Genomic DNA, 15,238 nt, shown 5'->3' on the forward strand with positions numbered 1-15,238 from the left:
CAGGGTAGGCCCACTGCTTAGTGAAGAGGGAGAAACAGTAACAGGAAACTTGGAAATGGCAGAGATGCTTAATGACTTCTTTGTTTCGGTCTTCACCGAGAAGTCTGAAGGAATGCCTAACATAGTGAATACTAATGGGAAGGGGGTAGGTTTAGTGGATAAAATAAAAAAAGAACAAGTTAAAAATCACTTAGAAAAGTTAGATGCCTGCAAGTCACCCGGGCCTGATGAAATGCATCCTAGAATACTCAAGGAGCTAATAGAGGAGGTAACTGAGCCTCTAGCTACTATCTTTGGAAAGTCATGGGAGACGGGAGAGATTCCAGAAGACTGGAAAAGGGCAAATATAGTGCCCATCTATAAAAAGGGAAATAAAAACAACCCAGGAAACTACAGACCAGTTAGTTTAACTTCTGTGCCAGGGAAGATAATGGAGCAAGTAATTAAGGAAATCATCTACAAACACTTGGAAGGTGGTAAGGTGATAGGGAACAGCCAGCATGGATTTGTGAAGAACAAATCATGTCAAACCAATCTGATAGCTTTCTTTGATAGGATAACGAGTTTTGTGGATAAGGGTGAAGCGGTGGATGTGGTATACCTAGACTTTAGCAAGGCATTTGATACGGTCTCGCATGATATTCTTATCGATAAACTAGGCAAATACAATTTAGATGGGGCTACTATAAGGTGGGTGCATAACTGGCTGGATAACCGTACTCAGAGAGTTGTTATTAATAGTTCCCAATCCTGCTGGAAAGGCGTAACAAGTGGGGTACTGCAAGGGTCTGTTTTGGGACGGGCTCTGTTCAATATCTTCATCAACGACTTAGATATTGGCATAGAAAGTACGCTTATTAAGTTTGCGGATGATACCAAACTGGGAGGGATTGCAACTACTTTGGAGGACAGGGTCATAATTCAAAATGATCTGGACAAATTGGAGAAATGGTCTGAGTTAAACAGGATGAAGTTTAACAAAGACAAATGCAAAGTGCTCCACTTAGGAAGGAAAAATCAATTTCACACATACAGAATGGGAAAAGACTGTCTAGGAAGGAGTACGGCAGAAAGGGATCTACGGATTATAGTGGACCACAAGCTAAATATGAGTCAACAGTGTGATGCTGTTGCAAAAAAAGCAAACATGATTCTGGGATGCATTAACAGGTGTGTTGTGAGCAAGACACGAGAAGTCATTCTTCCGCTCTACTCTGCTCTGGTTAGGCCTCAGCTGGAGTATTGTGTCCAGTTCTGGGCGCCGCATTTTAAAAAAGATGTGGAGAAATTGGAAAGGGTCCAAAGAAGAGCAACAAGAATGATTAAAGGTCTTGAGAACATGACCTATGAAGGAAGGCTGAAAGAATTGGGTTTGTTTAGTTTGGAAAAGAGAAGACTGAGAGGGGACATGATAGCAGTTTTCAGGTATCTAAAAGGGTGTCATAAGGAGGAGGGAGAGAACTTGTTCACCTTAGCCTCTAAGGATAGAACCAGAAACAATGGGTTTAAACTGCAGCAAGGGAGGTCTAGGTTGGACATTAGGAAAAAGTTCCTAACTGTCAGGGTGGTTAAACACTGGAACAAATTGCCTAGGGAGGTTGTGGAATCTCCGTCTCTGGAGATATTTAAGAGTAGGTTAGATAAATGTCTATCAGGGATGGTCTAGACAGTATTTGGTCCTGCCATGCGGGCAGGGGAATGGACTCGATGACCTCTCGAGGTCCCTTCCAGTCCTATAATCTATGAATCTATGAATCAAGCAGGGCCGGCTCCAGGCACCAGCCTAGCAAACAGATGCTTGGGACGGCTGCTCTGGAGAGGGGCGGCACGTCCAGTTATTCAGCGGCAATTCGGCGGACAGTCCCTCACTCCCGCTCGGAGCAAAGGACCTCCCGCTGAATTGCTGCCGCATATCGCGATCGGGGCCTTTTTTTTTTTGGCTGCTTGGGGCAGCCAAAACCCTGGAGCCGGCCCTGGGTGCAAGAACTGTTGAGCCAAAGACCTGGTGATAAGTCACTGGACTACTGATTTGTGGACTTAGTTACCATAGAAAGGGTCAGACTGAACACAGTTGGGCCAAGCCATGAGAAATAGATCACCACAGGGCTGGAGCAGATTTCTGTGCCAAAGGATAAATGCTTGTTATACCATGCCCACCACAAGGAAGTGTGCTGCTGGTGAGTCACACTTTTACACAGCCTGTTAGCTTGTATATGTAACTTTTTTCTGCTTATGATTGTGATCAGACCTGTTAGTCACAGGCCTATGGATCATGTTTGTATATGTGTCACATCTGATTTAAATAACTCTAATCTCCAGTCCAATTAAAGGTATCACCTCAAAGTCCACTAATTGTTTTCCCTGGAGAAACTTCCATGGAGACTTCCATGTTCAAAAAACCACACACAGACACTGACCTTCATTTTATCTTGCATTTTTTCATCTTAGTATTGCATGCAGCTTTCTGATGTGCACCTGTTGTGTGAGCTAGATGACTTTGATTTCTATTGGAAGTTCTCTTTTACCTTTTAAACCTGCAAACCCATTTTAACTACCACATGTAATATATTAATGAAGTGGATCAAAGAAAGCTTTTTACTGTTTATGATTGAAAGTGATGTATAATGTAGGTACATTTTTTTTTCTTCATTCCTAGGGCAATTTGTATTTAGAAACTTGTGTATTCTGTTCTAGAAACAAAGGATTTTGCTAATAAAACACAGTAAAAACACGTTAATGTTTAACATTGCTTCTAGAGCAGCACTAGATGAAGCTCAGCCCCACTCCATTCAATGAACAGGGCTCTTGCTTGTTTGTATTGTCTTGGTCTAAAGCAACATTCAGTTGCTATTTTCCTTTATCTTAGTGATCTGCTGAATAATGTGTAATTTAGGTTTTATCAGACATTCAGTTCTGCAAACATCTTGTACAAAGAAAAAGCCACCAATAGTTATTCAGTGTACTTTTCTACATATTAAGATGTACTTTTCTTTTCTGCTGGGGAAACTTTATTCCTTGATCATCTTGTGACCAGTGCACTAATCAACAATATTTGTAGCAATGCATTCTAGGGTAAGAGTAATCAAATCTCAAGGAAGTTGTGTAGTATCACAATGTGGCCCAGGCTTATTACAGGGTCTCAGCCTAACTTTGAAGTATTCAGGTATTGCCCATTAAGAAAAGCGGGATAGAAAACTTTATTTGCCGATCAACTGAAACACTATAGTAAAGTCCATTGCTCAGATTTCCCATGCCTGTTCTGCAGGTGTGCAATGAGGAGCAGCAACAAGGAAGAAGCCCCTTCTCTATGTTTATACCATAAACCTAAAGAGATATTAGATAAAAATATTAAATAACCTTGTTGTAAGATTTCAATGTAACACTATTTTATGTCTGAAAAATTCAGAGCAATGATATGGAAGAACCAAAAACCAGAGAGAGAGCAGACTGCTTCCTAACACTGAGAAGCAGAACTCACTCTACCTTACTATAAGCTGGCTACTGCTAGACCTAGATTGTATGCTTCCCTACACAGCTCTCTAGCCTGCAAGCAGGACCAGAAAAACTCCTGAGCATTTAAAGTGACAGACTAAAAATTCAATACATTTTTAATACACCACACTCTTAAATGCCTTTGAAGCAGATAAGCACAAATTTAGGCTGCTAGATAAGAGACTGAAGTCTAGGACCTCCATGGTAGCAGTCTCTGAAATGCTTCTAGTTCCATCATCAGGCCAGTTAGACAGGCAGAACTGCAGAATCTCAATGCATGGATGAGACAATGGTGTAAGGAGGAGGGATTTAGATTTATTAGGAACTGGGGAAACTTTTGGGGAAGGGGGAGCCTACACAGGAAAATGCAACCAGATTTGTGGTATATACAATTAAAAAAAGCCATAGAGCAGTTTTTAAACTAAGGGTTGGAGGAAAACCAACAGGTGCAGAGAATCACGTGGTTCAGACAGAGACATCCCTTAGGAGCGGACCTATTAATAGAGATTCTCTATGTCCTAATAAGGAGGAGAGGTTGGAAGATGATAAAATATGGGTAAGATCTGATGAGAAACAGTTAAATGAAAAAGAGGCCCATTCAATTACATCATGTAATTGCAGACAGATAAAAAGTGACAATCGTTTAGTGCTTATATACAAATATTAGAAGTCTAAATAATAAGATGGGTGAACTAGAGTGCCTCATTTTAAATGAGGATATTGATATAATAGGCATCACAGAAACTTGGTGGAATAAGGATAATCAATGGGACACAGTAATACCAGGGTACAAAATACATCGGAAAGACAGAACAGGTCATGCTGGTGGAGGAGTGGCAATAATGTGAACAAAGCATAGAATCAAATGAAGTAAAAACCTTAAATGAACCAAACTGTTCCATAGAATCTCTATGGATAGTTATTCCATGCTCTAATAATAAGAACATAGCAGTAGAGATCTATTACTCACCACTTGACCAGGATGGTGATAGTGACTGTGAAATGAAATGTTCAGGATCATTAGAGAGGCTATAAAAATAAAAAAACTCAATAATGATGGGGAATTTCAAATATCCCCATATTGACTAGGTACATGTCACCTCAGGATGGGATGCAGAGATAAAGTTTCTTGACACCTTAAATGACTGCTTCTTGGAGCAGCTAGTCGTGGAACCCACAAGAGGAGAGGCAATTCTTGCTGTAGTTCTAAGTGGAGCACAGGATCTAGTCCCAGAGGTGAATATAGCTGGATTGCTTGGTAATAGTGATGATAATATAATTAAATTTAACATTCCCGTGGCAGGGAAAATACCACAGCAGCCCAACACTAGCATTTAATTTTAGAAAGGGGGATTACACAAAAATGAGGAAGTTAGTTAAACAGAAATTAAAAGGTACAGTGCCAAAAGTGAAATCCCTGCAAGTTGCATGGAAACATTTTAAAGACACCATAATAGAGGCTAAACTTAAATGTATACCCCAAATTAAAAAACATAGAGAACCAAAAAGTGCCATTGTGGATAAACCTCAAAGTAAAATAAGCAGTGAGAGGCAAAAAGGAATCCTTTAAAAAGTGGAAGTTAAATCCTAGTGAGGAAAAATAGGAGTATAAACTTTCACAAATAAAGTGTAAAAATATAAATAGGAAGGCCCCAAAAGAATTTGAAGATCAGCTAACCAAAGACTCAAAAAGTCATAGCAAATTTTTTAAGTACATCAGAAGCAGGAAGCCTGCTAAACAACTAGCGGGGCCACTGGACAATCGAGATGCTAAAGGAGCACTCAAGGACAATAAGGCCACTGAGGAGAAACTAAATGAATTCTTTGCAGCGGTCTTAATGGCAGAGGATGTGAGGGAGATTCCCAAACCTGAGCCATTCTTTTTAGGTAACAAATCTGAGGAACTGTACCAGATTGAGGTGTCAGTTGAGGAGGTTTTGGAACAAATTGGTAAACTAAACAGTTACAAGTCACCAGGACCAGATGGTATTCACCCAAGAGTTCTGAAGGAACTCTCATGTGAAATTGCAGAACTACTAACTGTGGTATGTAACCTATCATTTAAATCAGCTTCTGTACAGGAGATGGATCATTTGATGATTATCTGTTCTGTTCATTCCCTCTGGGGCACCTGGTATTGGCCACTTTCAGAAGACAGGATACTGGGCTAGATGGACCTTTGGTCTGACCCAGTATGGCTGTTTTTATGTTCTTAACTGGTATCCTTATGTTCCCTGGCACTCAAACTCTGCTCCTTCTGTGAGAATACTCAGATGTAAACATCCAAAATAGAGGAGAGTGAGATGGTGAGTGGGCAACTGCCTGGCTCTTCCTCCTTACACAGCAGTCGTTAGAACTTTTGGGTGCACCCTGGGGAAGATTAAACTGCAGTGGACATAAATCCACTGCATGCTGGAGAGCTCCAGGAAGAATTCTGTATCCCAAAGGCAGAATTCTTCCTGGCACTCATCATGCTTTGAGGCATGTGTTCCCTGGCTCCAACACTGAGCTGTGTCTTATGGACGTAACTGAGCTTTTTTCCCCAGGTTAAAGGAATCCTGCATGATCATATCTTGGGCAGGGCCTTCAAATATATGGCTAAGTGTATACAATAGATCAACAACCTGATTTATTTTTAACATCTTTCGATGTTAAACTGGTTTGCTTGTTTTTCACATATGGCTTTCAAGCTGCAGTGAATGTTGTGACAAATTAAAAGCTCCATCTGAGATAAGGGGCCAGAGTTTTGCCCATAACATGATACTGGGCTAGATCCTCTGCTGGTGTAAATTGACCTAGCTCCTCTTACTTCAAAGGAGCTGATTCAATTTGCACTAGGTGAGGATCAGGCCCAATGTGTTTAGCTGCTGTTACAACTTACATAGTAAGATTAAACACTGACTTAAAAAAAATTCCAATACTGATGTTTTACCAAAAGAGTGTGCTTCTGTGTGCAAATTTTGTACATGTACTTTTTAAGCTAACATTCATATTTGCTCAAGTTCAATTCTGCATTGCAATTGTTGCAATAGATTTCCATTTTACTTATATACCAAAGATATGATATATAGTCTAATGTTTTACTGCTATATTTACATTGTTTCTCTTTTTAATATTTTATCTATTTATTAAATGACAAATTATGCTATTTAGATTTGGCACAAAATGATGGCTTTTCATTAGGAAGTTATTTAAACTGCATACAAATTAGGCTAGTGCAGCTAGTGTCCATGCTGTAATATTGTGTACCACATGCATCCACTCAAATGATATGCTATTCTTGGAATCACTATAAATGACATGGAAAAGTCTAGATAGTAAGAACGTTAGCTTGCATTTCCACGATGTATGTGACTTTTGGCACCCAACATTAAATGGGGGTTGACCATCTAATCCCTGATCTTTGGAAACAGCAGCCCTAATGTGGATATAGTCATGTTTATAGAAAATAGCCTTTTCCTTTAGCTCGTCCTATGGTCAGACCATGCTCTTTGACATGGATCTTTGTTTTATGTCATGGAAGTTAATAGGAATACTGCCATCAAGGTCAGTGAAAGCAGGTTTGGGCCATTAATTCTGAGGGACTTGGTGCCTGACCTTGCCAACTGTTACTAGCACAGAAAGCCCCATTGATTCCAACTAACAACTGGATGAGGATCTCATGTTCCTATGATTTTTCAGGTGCTCAGAATATAGCTACTACAATATAAAAGGAGGTGCTGTTGCTATGACAATCCAGCCAGACAAGAACAGTGACAAAAATATGACCTTTCACCTCAGTGAGATATGAACTACAGTGACCTATCATGAGCATTTAAAAGTTGGCCCTGTTGAACATGGGCCATTTTCCCTTGTAAAATAAGAACATTAAAAACAGCCCACATTACTACAAAGTTAAATTTGTATCAATCCCATCTTTCAGGTTTAGCTACAGCCCACAGTGATCATCCAGAACAGTAACGTTTGGAACAGTTCCTAAAATTTAAGGAGGTTTAGAACCTGTGTTCCAGTTGATGCCCCTCTGTACATTTCACCTTATTTGCAAAAGATGCAGCTACACCTAATAAGATGAAGTAACTCTGTCGGTCTCACCCCTTGCAGCTGAATAAATATCATAGAGTCAAAAGCTTCTATACATATGCTACTTTAATATCTTTCTCAATTCACAATCCTTCTTTACACATGATTATCCTCATACAGAAGCTCTCTGCCCACAACAGCCAGTCTTTTGAGACAACATATTTTGCCATCTGCAGCATTGCTGTATCTTTCTGTGATATCAACTGTAGCAAGAGTTGGCCACCTAGTGGAATTCTAACTAATGCAGACAATAGAGGCTGGTCAAGCAAAGAAAACACAGTGAATGAGGTCACACAATTCTTAAGGCAGATGTAATGTTAATGTATCAAAGCAGCTCACTGAGAACATTTTATTGACCATCCTTGATCCATTTGACATAGCAGGCCCTGAAGCCCATGCATAACGCTCTGTGACATCATTTCACAGAAAATTAAGAAATTTTCTTTCAAATTGTAACTTTTTCTTTTCATGCTTGGGAGTGTTTTGGATAATGTCCATGTTGCAAAGGCTTACATACACACAAGTAAATCCAAATTGTTTTCATACTCAACATAAAGTCTCACTATATGCCTCAGCAGATGAAAATCCTCTTGCAAAGGATGCTTATGATATGACTGGGAGGGGAAAGACCCCACAGCCCTGCAAACCCTTCTCCACAACCCTCTTAGAATAAAGTACACTTAGTTATATAATTAGTAGTAGCCAAGAAAAGTGGTGATAAATAAAGGAATGACACAGAATGCCTCTAGCAATTTATTTACTTATAAGTAAATAAATAATTTCAGTACAACTTGTTTAGTGTCAGATCCACAAAAGCATTTTTCGTGGGTGTGTTAAACATATTGGACTCTAGCCAATAGTCCTTGTACACCCAAATGTCTCATTGAAATGAAGTTTTAGGTGTGCAGCGAAGACAGGATCCTGGATACACACTCATACTTTTATCTTAACTTTTCTAATTCTGTATAACTAGGTAAGTTGTTTGCTCCTCTGAAATAGTTTACTAAAAGAAGGTGACACAATTGGTATGCAGAAAACAAACTTTATTCTGCCACTTTATCTCAAGAAGTGGAACCCAAGATGGAGCATTGGGGGTGTGGGGAGTAAATTATCCCACACCTGCCTACCGCATGGTTCTTATACCTTCCTCTGAAGCATTTGGGGCTGACCACAGAATGATGTACCAGATGGACATCAGGTCTGATCCAAATTGTCAATTCCTATGTTACTATTTGATTCTCACTATTTATTCCAAAAAGTTCTTCTGCTGCTGAAAATAGACAGCCTGAAAAAATCCCCTTCACTGATACATAGCACACTTCCTTACTCACTTAGAGGAATTTTAAATGTCAGAATAAATCACATCTAAACAGCTGATAAAAACTTACCATTGACTTGTACGGTTGATCTTGGTGTGATTCTAACTACTGCATCATTAAATCAGAAATTGAAATAATACATTTTTTTATTAAATTGACCTTAAAATCTAAGAACAACATCTAGAATTGGAAAGGAATTGACACTGAGAGAAATAAAATGAAAATGGGATTTCCCTCTCCCCCTCCCCCCAAGTATGCTAAAACTGTGGCAGAGCACAAAGGTATGAGTATTGTTAGTTTTGTCTCATTCTAATCTGTTCTATCTGTTGATTGTAGACTATAAATTGTGAGAAAGTGGTTTCTATAGCTCAGGAGTCAATTAATTATTTCTGTTAACAATGTTGGGAAAATATGTAAAGTTGTTTGGGTTTGAAGACTATACAATCATGAGATGGAATTACTTTAAATGGCTTGATTCTTTGCTTCAATCAAGAGCTGGGGAGCAAGGGGGAGGACACAGTCAATTTCAATTAACATTTTTTCTTTTTTTTTCCAACTGAGGCATAGTTTTAAAAACTTAGCAAAATGTTAGGAAACCAGCTGTAGGAGGACAAGGAAAGAGGCTTGTGTTTTGTTTTGTTTTTTCCCACAAGGAAGTGTTACAATAAATGTCTGTAGTTATCTTTTTCAACTGTGGTACAAGGATTTCTTATATGTTGCATATTGAAATCCCTATAGAAATACTTTCTGACAGAAAGAGCTCATTAATTATACTAAAATTTTAGGACATTCCTCCTAGCTTCCTACAAGAGAAATCAAACTCTAATCTTTAATCTATATTTTTTATAATACTACAATCTGCTCATTTTAGGTCCACTACTGCCCTTTAGTAGAGTAGTCCAAATCTTCTACTGGTGTAACTTCATTGCATTATTTTTTTTGTTCTCTACTAGATTATAGGTTGCTCCTGTGTAAGACCTGGTATAAAGGCCTGATCATATACCTGTTGAAGTCCATGAAAATCCTTCCATTGACTTCCTCAAGCATTACATAGGAGGCCTAGGAGTAGATATAACTCTGCTGAAATTAATGGATTAAATGAGGGATGAATTTGACCTCAGTGGGGATGTGTGTGTGTTTGGGGGGGAGGGGAAATGTTACTTTGATTTGTTGATTCCAGTAATACACAAGGCTATTCAGTTGTAGTTTGCATTTTACTTTTCTCATTGTGGCATCATCTTTGGGAAGATTTGACCAGAACAACATTAAAGGTTAGAAGACTCAATAGCATTGTCTTGCTGTTATGGTTATAAAGGCTGCATATTATATTTATTAGCATACCTGTACTTTTAAGCAGGCTTCAGTCTCAAAACAATGTCCTGAGTGTGTCAGGTTTTCACAGCATTTCTTACCTCTGTCTTGGCAAGCTGATGAGTGGCTGTTTATGGCACCTCTTACTTAGGCTAAAGAGCTTGTGTACAATTTTCTGTGCCTTAAGGAAAAGTTGTTTCATGCTGTTTTCCAGTTGCTCATAGCGACGCTGAAAATTAGAATCCATTGTCCACAAATGCATTATGGTAGACGTGTTGAGGAAATAGTTCATGGGCAGCCTTTTCATAAAGAACTTGAATTCATCTGAAAAATGGCAAGATTCAATGTTTTGTAATTACGTATCTATGGTTATTTTTGGACACAATTTAAGTTATATTTTGCTGCAAAATGTATCATTTTACAATAAAACATAATTGCATTACCAATGACGACTAGATGACAATGATACAATAACAGAAAATTACATAAATAGTAGCTTAGATTAAGAATAAATACACATTAGCCTTATTCTCCACTTTGGTAACAAAAAGATGCCTTAGTGTATAAGAATCAGGCTCTCTTATATCCAAATAAAGGACCTGGTTTTGCAAACATTTCAGTGCACACAGTTTTACTCAGACAAGGAATAGAAATAGATGGTTCAGTGATTAAGACACTAGTCTTAGGTATGCAATATTTGGGTTCAAATCCTTGTTTCACCACAGACTTTCTGTGTCACCTTGGGCAAGTCACTTAGGGCCAGATCTTTAAAGGTATTTAGGCGGTCAAAGAGGCAATAGGTGCCTAGTTGAAAAGCACCTTTTGAAAATCCCATTGGGTGATCATCTGCATCTTTAAACACTCTTTTAAAAACCTGACCCTTGGTCTCAACTTCAGTTCCCCTTCTGTAAAATGGGGAGAACAGGATTTTCATACCTCACAAGGATAAATACATGGAAGACTGAGAGGTACTCGGACATTATAATAATGCGGGCCATACAAGTACCTTAGATAATAAATCAATGGGATTATTCACATGAGTAGTGTGACCCAGATGCTTATTTCTAGAATTTAGACCATCCCTTTATTTCCTTTTTAAAAAGGGACTTTAATGGTAGAAAACATCTTAAATACTGTACTTTATGTAACTTTGTGCTTCCCCCCCACATATTAGATTCCACATATTGGTGACTAGTTCCCTCATCTTCCCACTCCTGTTTGACAATCCATGTTTTGTCAGATTGGTCCTACACCGAAGATATAATTATCCCACCATAACTCCTTAATCCTGCCAAATTGGGTAGATGCCAGCTCTAGAACAGAACCCCCATGACTGCAATGGGTCTGCATGAGTAGAGTGGTCTATCTTCATGGAGTAGCTTGCATGGCTGGGACCTTAGTTACAACCACATCTGGTGTAAAAAATGTCCATCCTATTTTTTGACAGAAAATGACTTGGTTTTGAGGAGAATATCTGGTCTTGCTTATACAGGTTTTTAGCTAAATAAAAATCAATTTTGGGATATAAAACCTGAACACTTTAATAGAAAATGCTTGCATTTTTTGGCTTGTTTAGTTTACCAAACTTTGTTTTGGGGCAGATGGAGAGAAGAGAGAGAAATTCAGACCAGCTCTAGTTATAGGATCACAATCTAGGGCATGGAAACGGCCATCAACATTTTGTCATGATGTAGGTTTAATAATAGTACGTTTTCAGTATTGGATTTTCTTATGCAAACACATCATTTTTATAAGTTAAGAGAATACAAAAAGATAAATTATGGAAAACAAGTGACAGGCAAATAAGTTTAACTATGCATTGCTTTAAAATGTTCCCTTTGGCAGAACTAAAGAACAGAGGCCCTGATCCTCAGCTAGTGTAAATCAGCATCACTCCTCTGACTTCCATGGAACTATGGTGATTCCACCAGATAAGGATCTGGCCCATAAGTTAGTTCTCCAGTCTACCAGTCCTACGCCTTAACCATAGAACTATAATTTGCCTTACAAATACTTACTAGTCATGGATTTCTACTTAAGCTTAGTTTCTTACTGCTGAAAAATAGAGAAGACAACATCATCATAATTTCTTTTAAGTTTTCACATTGCTATGATCACTTCTATAAGAAACATTGTCTATTTGCAGTCCTTTGCACAATAGCAATGTGTTCTACAATTTGTTTACTAATAACAAGGAAGTTCTATGCTCAACTTGCAATACAAAACTGCAAAATACAATACTATTTCCAATATGAAAACACATTTGCTTACTTAATGATCACTGCCCTGCACTGTTGCTGTATCCCCTACTATCATGTTAAAGAGCCCTGTAGTGTATGAGAGAGGTAAATGATAAAAGTAATATGGTTACACAGTGCCTTATCACCTCACCCCAAAACTATCTGTTTCAGATATGAGGACAGTTGCACATCTTGAACCATTAGAGTTGTCATAACTATAAAGGGAAGGGTAACAGCCCTCCTGTGTACAGTACTATAAAATCCCTCCTGGCCAGAGACTCCAAAATCCTTTTACCTGTAAAGAGTTAAGAAGCTCAGGTAACCTGGCTGACACCTGACCCAAAGGACCAATAAGGGGACAAGGCAGTTCTTAATCAGGTAGCGGTGAAGGCTTTTATTTGTGCTCTTTGTTTTGGGGGTTGTTTGCTCTTGGGACTGAGAGGGACCAGACATCAATCCAGGCTCTCCAAAATCTTTCCGAACAAGTCTCTCATATTTACAACTTGTAAGTAAACAGCCAGGCAAGGCGTGTTAGTTTTTATCTTTGTTTTTCTCAACTTGTAAATACACCTTTTTGCTAGAGTGTTTATCTCTGTTTGCTGTAACTTTGAACCTAAGGCTAGAGTGGATTCCTCTGGGCTCTTTAAGTTTGATTACCCTGTAAAGTTATTTTCCATCCTGATTTTACAGAGATGATTTTTACCTTTTTCTTTAATTAAAAGCCTTCTTTTTAAGAACCTGATTGATTTTTCCTTGTTTTTAAGATCCAAGGGGGTTGGATCTTTATCCACCAGGAGTTGGTGGGAGAAAGGAGGGGGATGGTTAATTTCTCCTTGTTTTAAGATCCAAGGGGTTTGGATCTGTATTCACCAGGGAATTGGTGAAGAGTCTCTCAAGGCTACCCAGGGAAGGGAATTAGCATTTGGGAGTGGTGGCAGCGGACCAGATCTAAGCTGGTAGTTAAGCTTAGAAGTTTCCATGCAGGCCCCCACAATTGTACCCTAAAGTTCAGAGTGGGGAAGCAGCCTTGACAAGAGTATATACAGTATAACACACTACAGCATTAGGTGGCCATACAAATGCCTAGATATATGTAGAACATGACAGTAGATTATAAACTAATGTATAATTCCAGAGTAATGTCCTTTGTCATGCTTCCCACTGGCCAGGGGTGTAATTGAGTTGGGATCAAGAATCTTGGCCCCTCACAATTCCATGTAAGGGGAACAATCTCATGCCCTGCATCCAGGGTAGGGTCAGGCCCATATAATAAAACATGAATGGAGGTAGAGGGAAGAGTGCCATTGAGAAACAAAGTGAGATGCTGAACTCATGTTTAGGTATTTAGATCCTGGTACCATAGAGAAGGTCACATTTTCCCCAGGTCCTTAACCTGTCCTTTCCCATTTATTTAAGTGTAGATTTATCTCAGTGTTCCCTGGAAAAAAGACTAAAGCTTCATTCTTCTTGGATCTGTATTAGAACTGAAATTAATATACATACTATTTGTAGTATTGAGACAGGAGGATCTAGGCCCTCCCATAACTAAAGAACCATCCCCTCAATTAAGGGGGAGGAATTCAGGCTACAACTGATTGCTAGGGAAAACAAAGGAGAAATTAGGAATGGGAGTGAGGTTAAAGGTTGAAAATCTGGATAAATCAATCAGAGAACCCTGGATAGCACCAACCACTTCTCAGAGGCATCCAAGGAGTCAATGGACACTACCCAGAGGAACTCTACCTAGAGACATGAGCAGACAAGGGACATGAAATAGACACCACAGTTCCAGAGTACCTCCCACTTCCCTGTCCAGCTTCCTCCTCCTACCATCTTGGACAGTCCTAGGAAGAAGTTGACAGGGAGGTCCTGTGACTTTGAGGGGGCCACAGAGGGGATGTGCAAAAATCAGAAGGTGCCGGGAAGAAATTTGTGTGTGTGTGTGAGAGAGAGAGAGTATGTAAAACACAATAGGTAGGTACAATATGATAGTTTAATATCGTGGTAGTGGTTCATGCTTTACCACCCCCCCCCCCAAAAAAAAACAGAAAAAAAGTTTTCCTAGATCCTCAGGTGGTATAAATGAGTGCAGCTGGGGATCTGGCCCTTCATTAACTTACGTTTTGTGTTTTAATATTATATTCTTAGTAGCACTGATATCCAATCTGGAATAGTTTCATTTTACAGCAACAACCCAATTTTCTGTATGTTATAATGTAACAATACCATAAAGACTTGCTTCTGTTCAGGCTTGGCCTAAGTCTAAACTAAGCAGAATTCTTATTTCTTACATCCAATCTTCAAAAAGCAAAACAACAACCACAAAATGAGTTGAAACAATCTCTCACAAATTGAAAAGGTGCATTCATTGATCAGTTTCAGAATTTTTTATCAAACAAATGTTTGTTTGGGTGTAAATTTCGTTAGGGGTTCCCCCCCTTTAAATGACAAATAAACTGGAGGGCAGCCATTCCTACTTTTAACAATTCCTCAATTGTATTGAAAGGTCTCCTCCCACACCTCCCCACTTCTGATCAGACCCATGAAGCCACCCTCCATCACCACTTGTTACATTTTCAAGTAAGTACCATTGTGCTTTCTCTCATGCAGCCCCTTCTGCTTGTTTACAGGTAGTTCCTCCTATCTGCAAGAACAAGTCATTATCCTCTTACAAACCTTCCTTAAAACTCTCCTCTGCTGTGTTGTCTGCAAAAAAATTGACAATGGCTAAGCCTCTGGTGTGCTGGGACCACTGCCTATCATGCTGATTTTCTATTTGATTCCCTGTGTGCACTC

The 15,238-nt window shown here is 39.1% G+C and overlaps 1 protein-coding gene across 6 annotated transcripts in view; it reads right to left on the minus strand.

Annotated features, from left to right (window-relative positions):
• BRINP3 (BMP/retinoic acid inducible neural specific 3) overlaps positions 1-15,238 on the minus strand; it is a 317,084-nt gene that overhangs the window by 51,986 nt on the left and 249,860 nt on the right. For all 6 annotated transcript variants that reach the window (XM_034778429.1, XM_034778434.1, XM_034778431.1 and 3 more), the window contains one exon: positions 10,304-10,526. In XM_034778429.1, the coding sequence (XP_034634320.1) occupies positions 10,304-10,526 (223 nt within the window). The remainder of the gene's footprint in view (positions 1-10,303; positions 10,527-15,238) is intronic.

Source organism: Trachemys scripta, chromosome 8 (assembly GCF_013100865.1).
Source record: "Trachemys scripta elegans isolate TJP31775 chromosome 8, CAS_Tse_1.0, whole genome shotgun sequence".
NCBI lineage: Eukaryota > Metazoa > Chordata > Testudines > Emydidae > Trachemys > Trachemys scripta.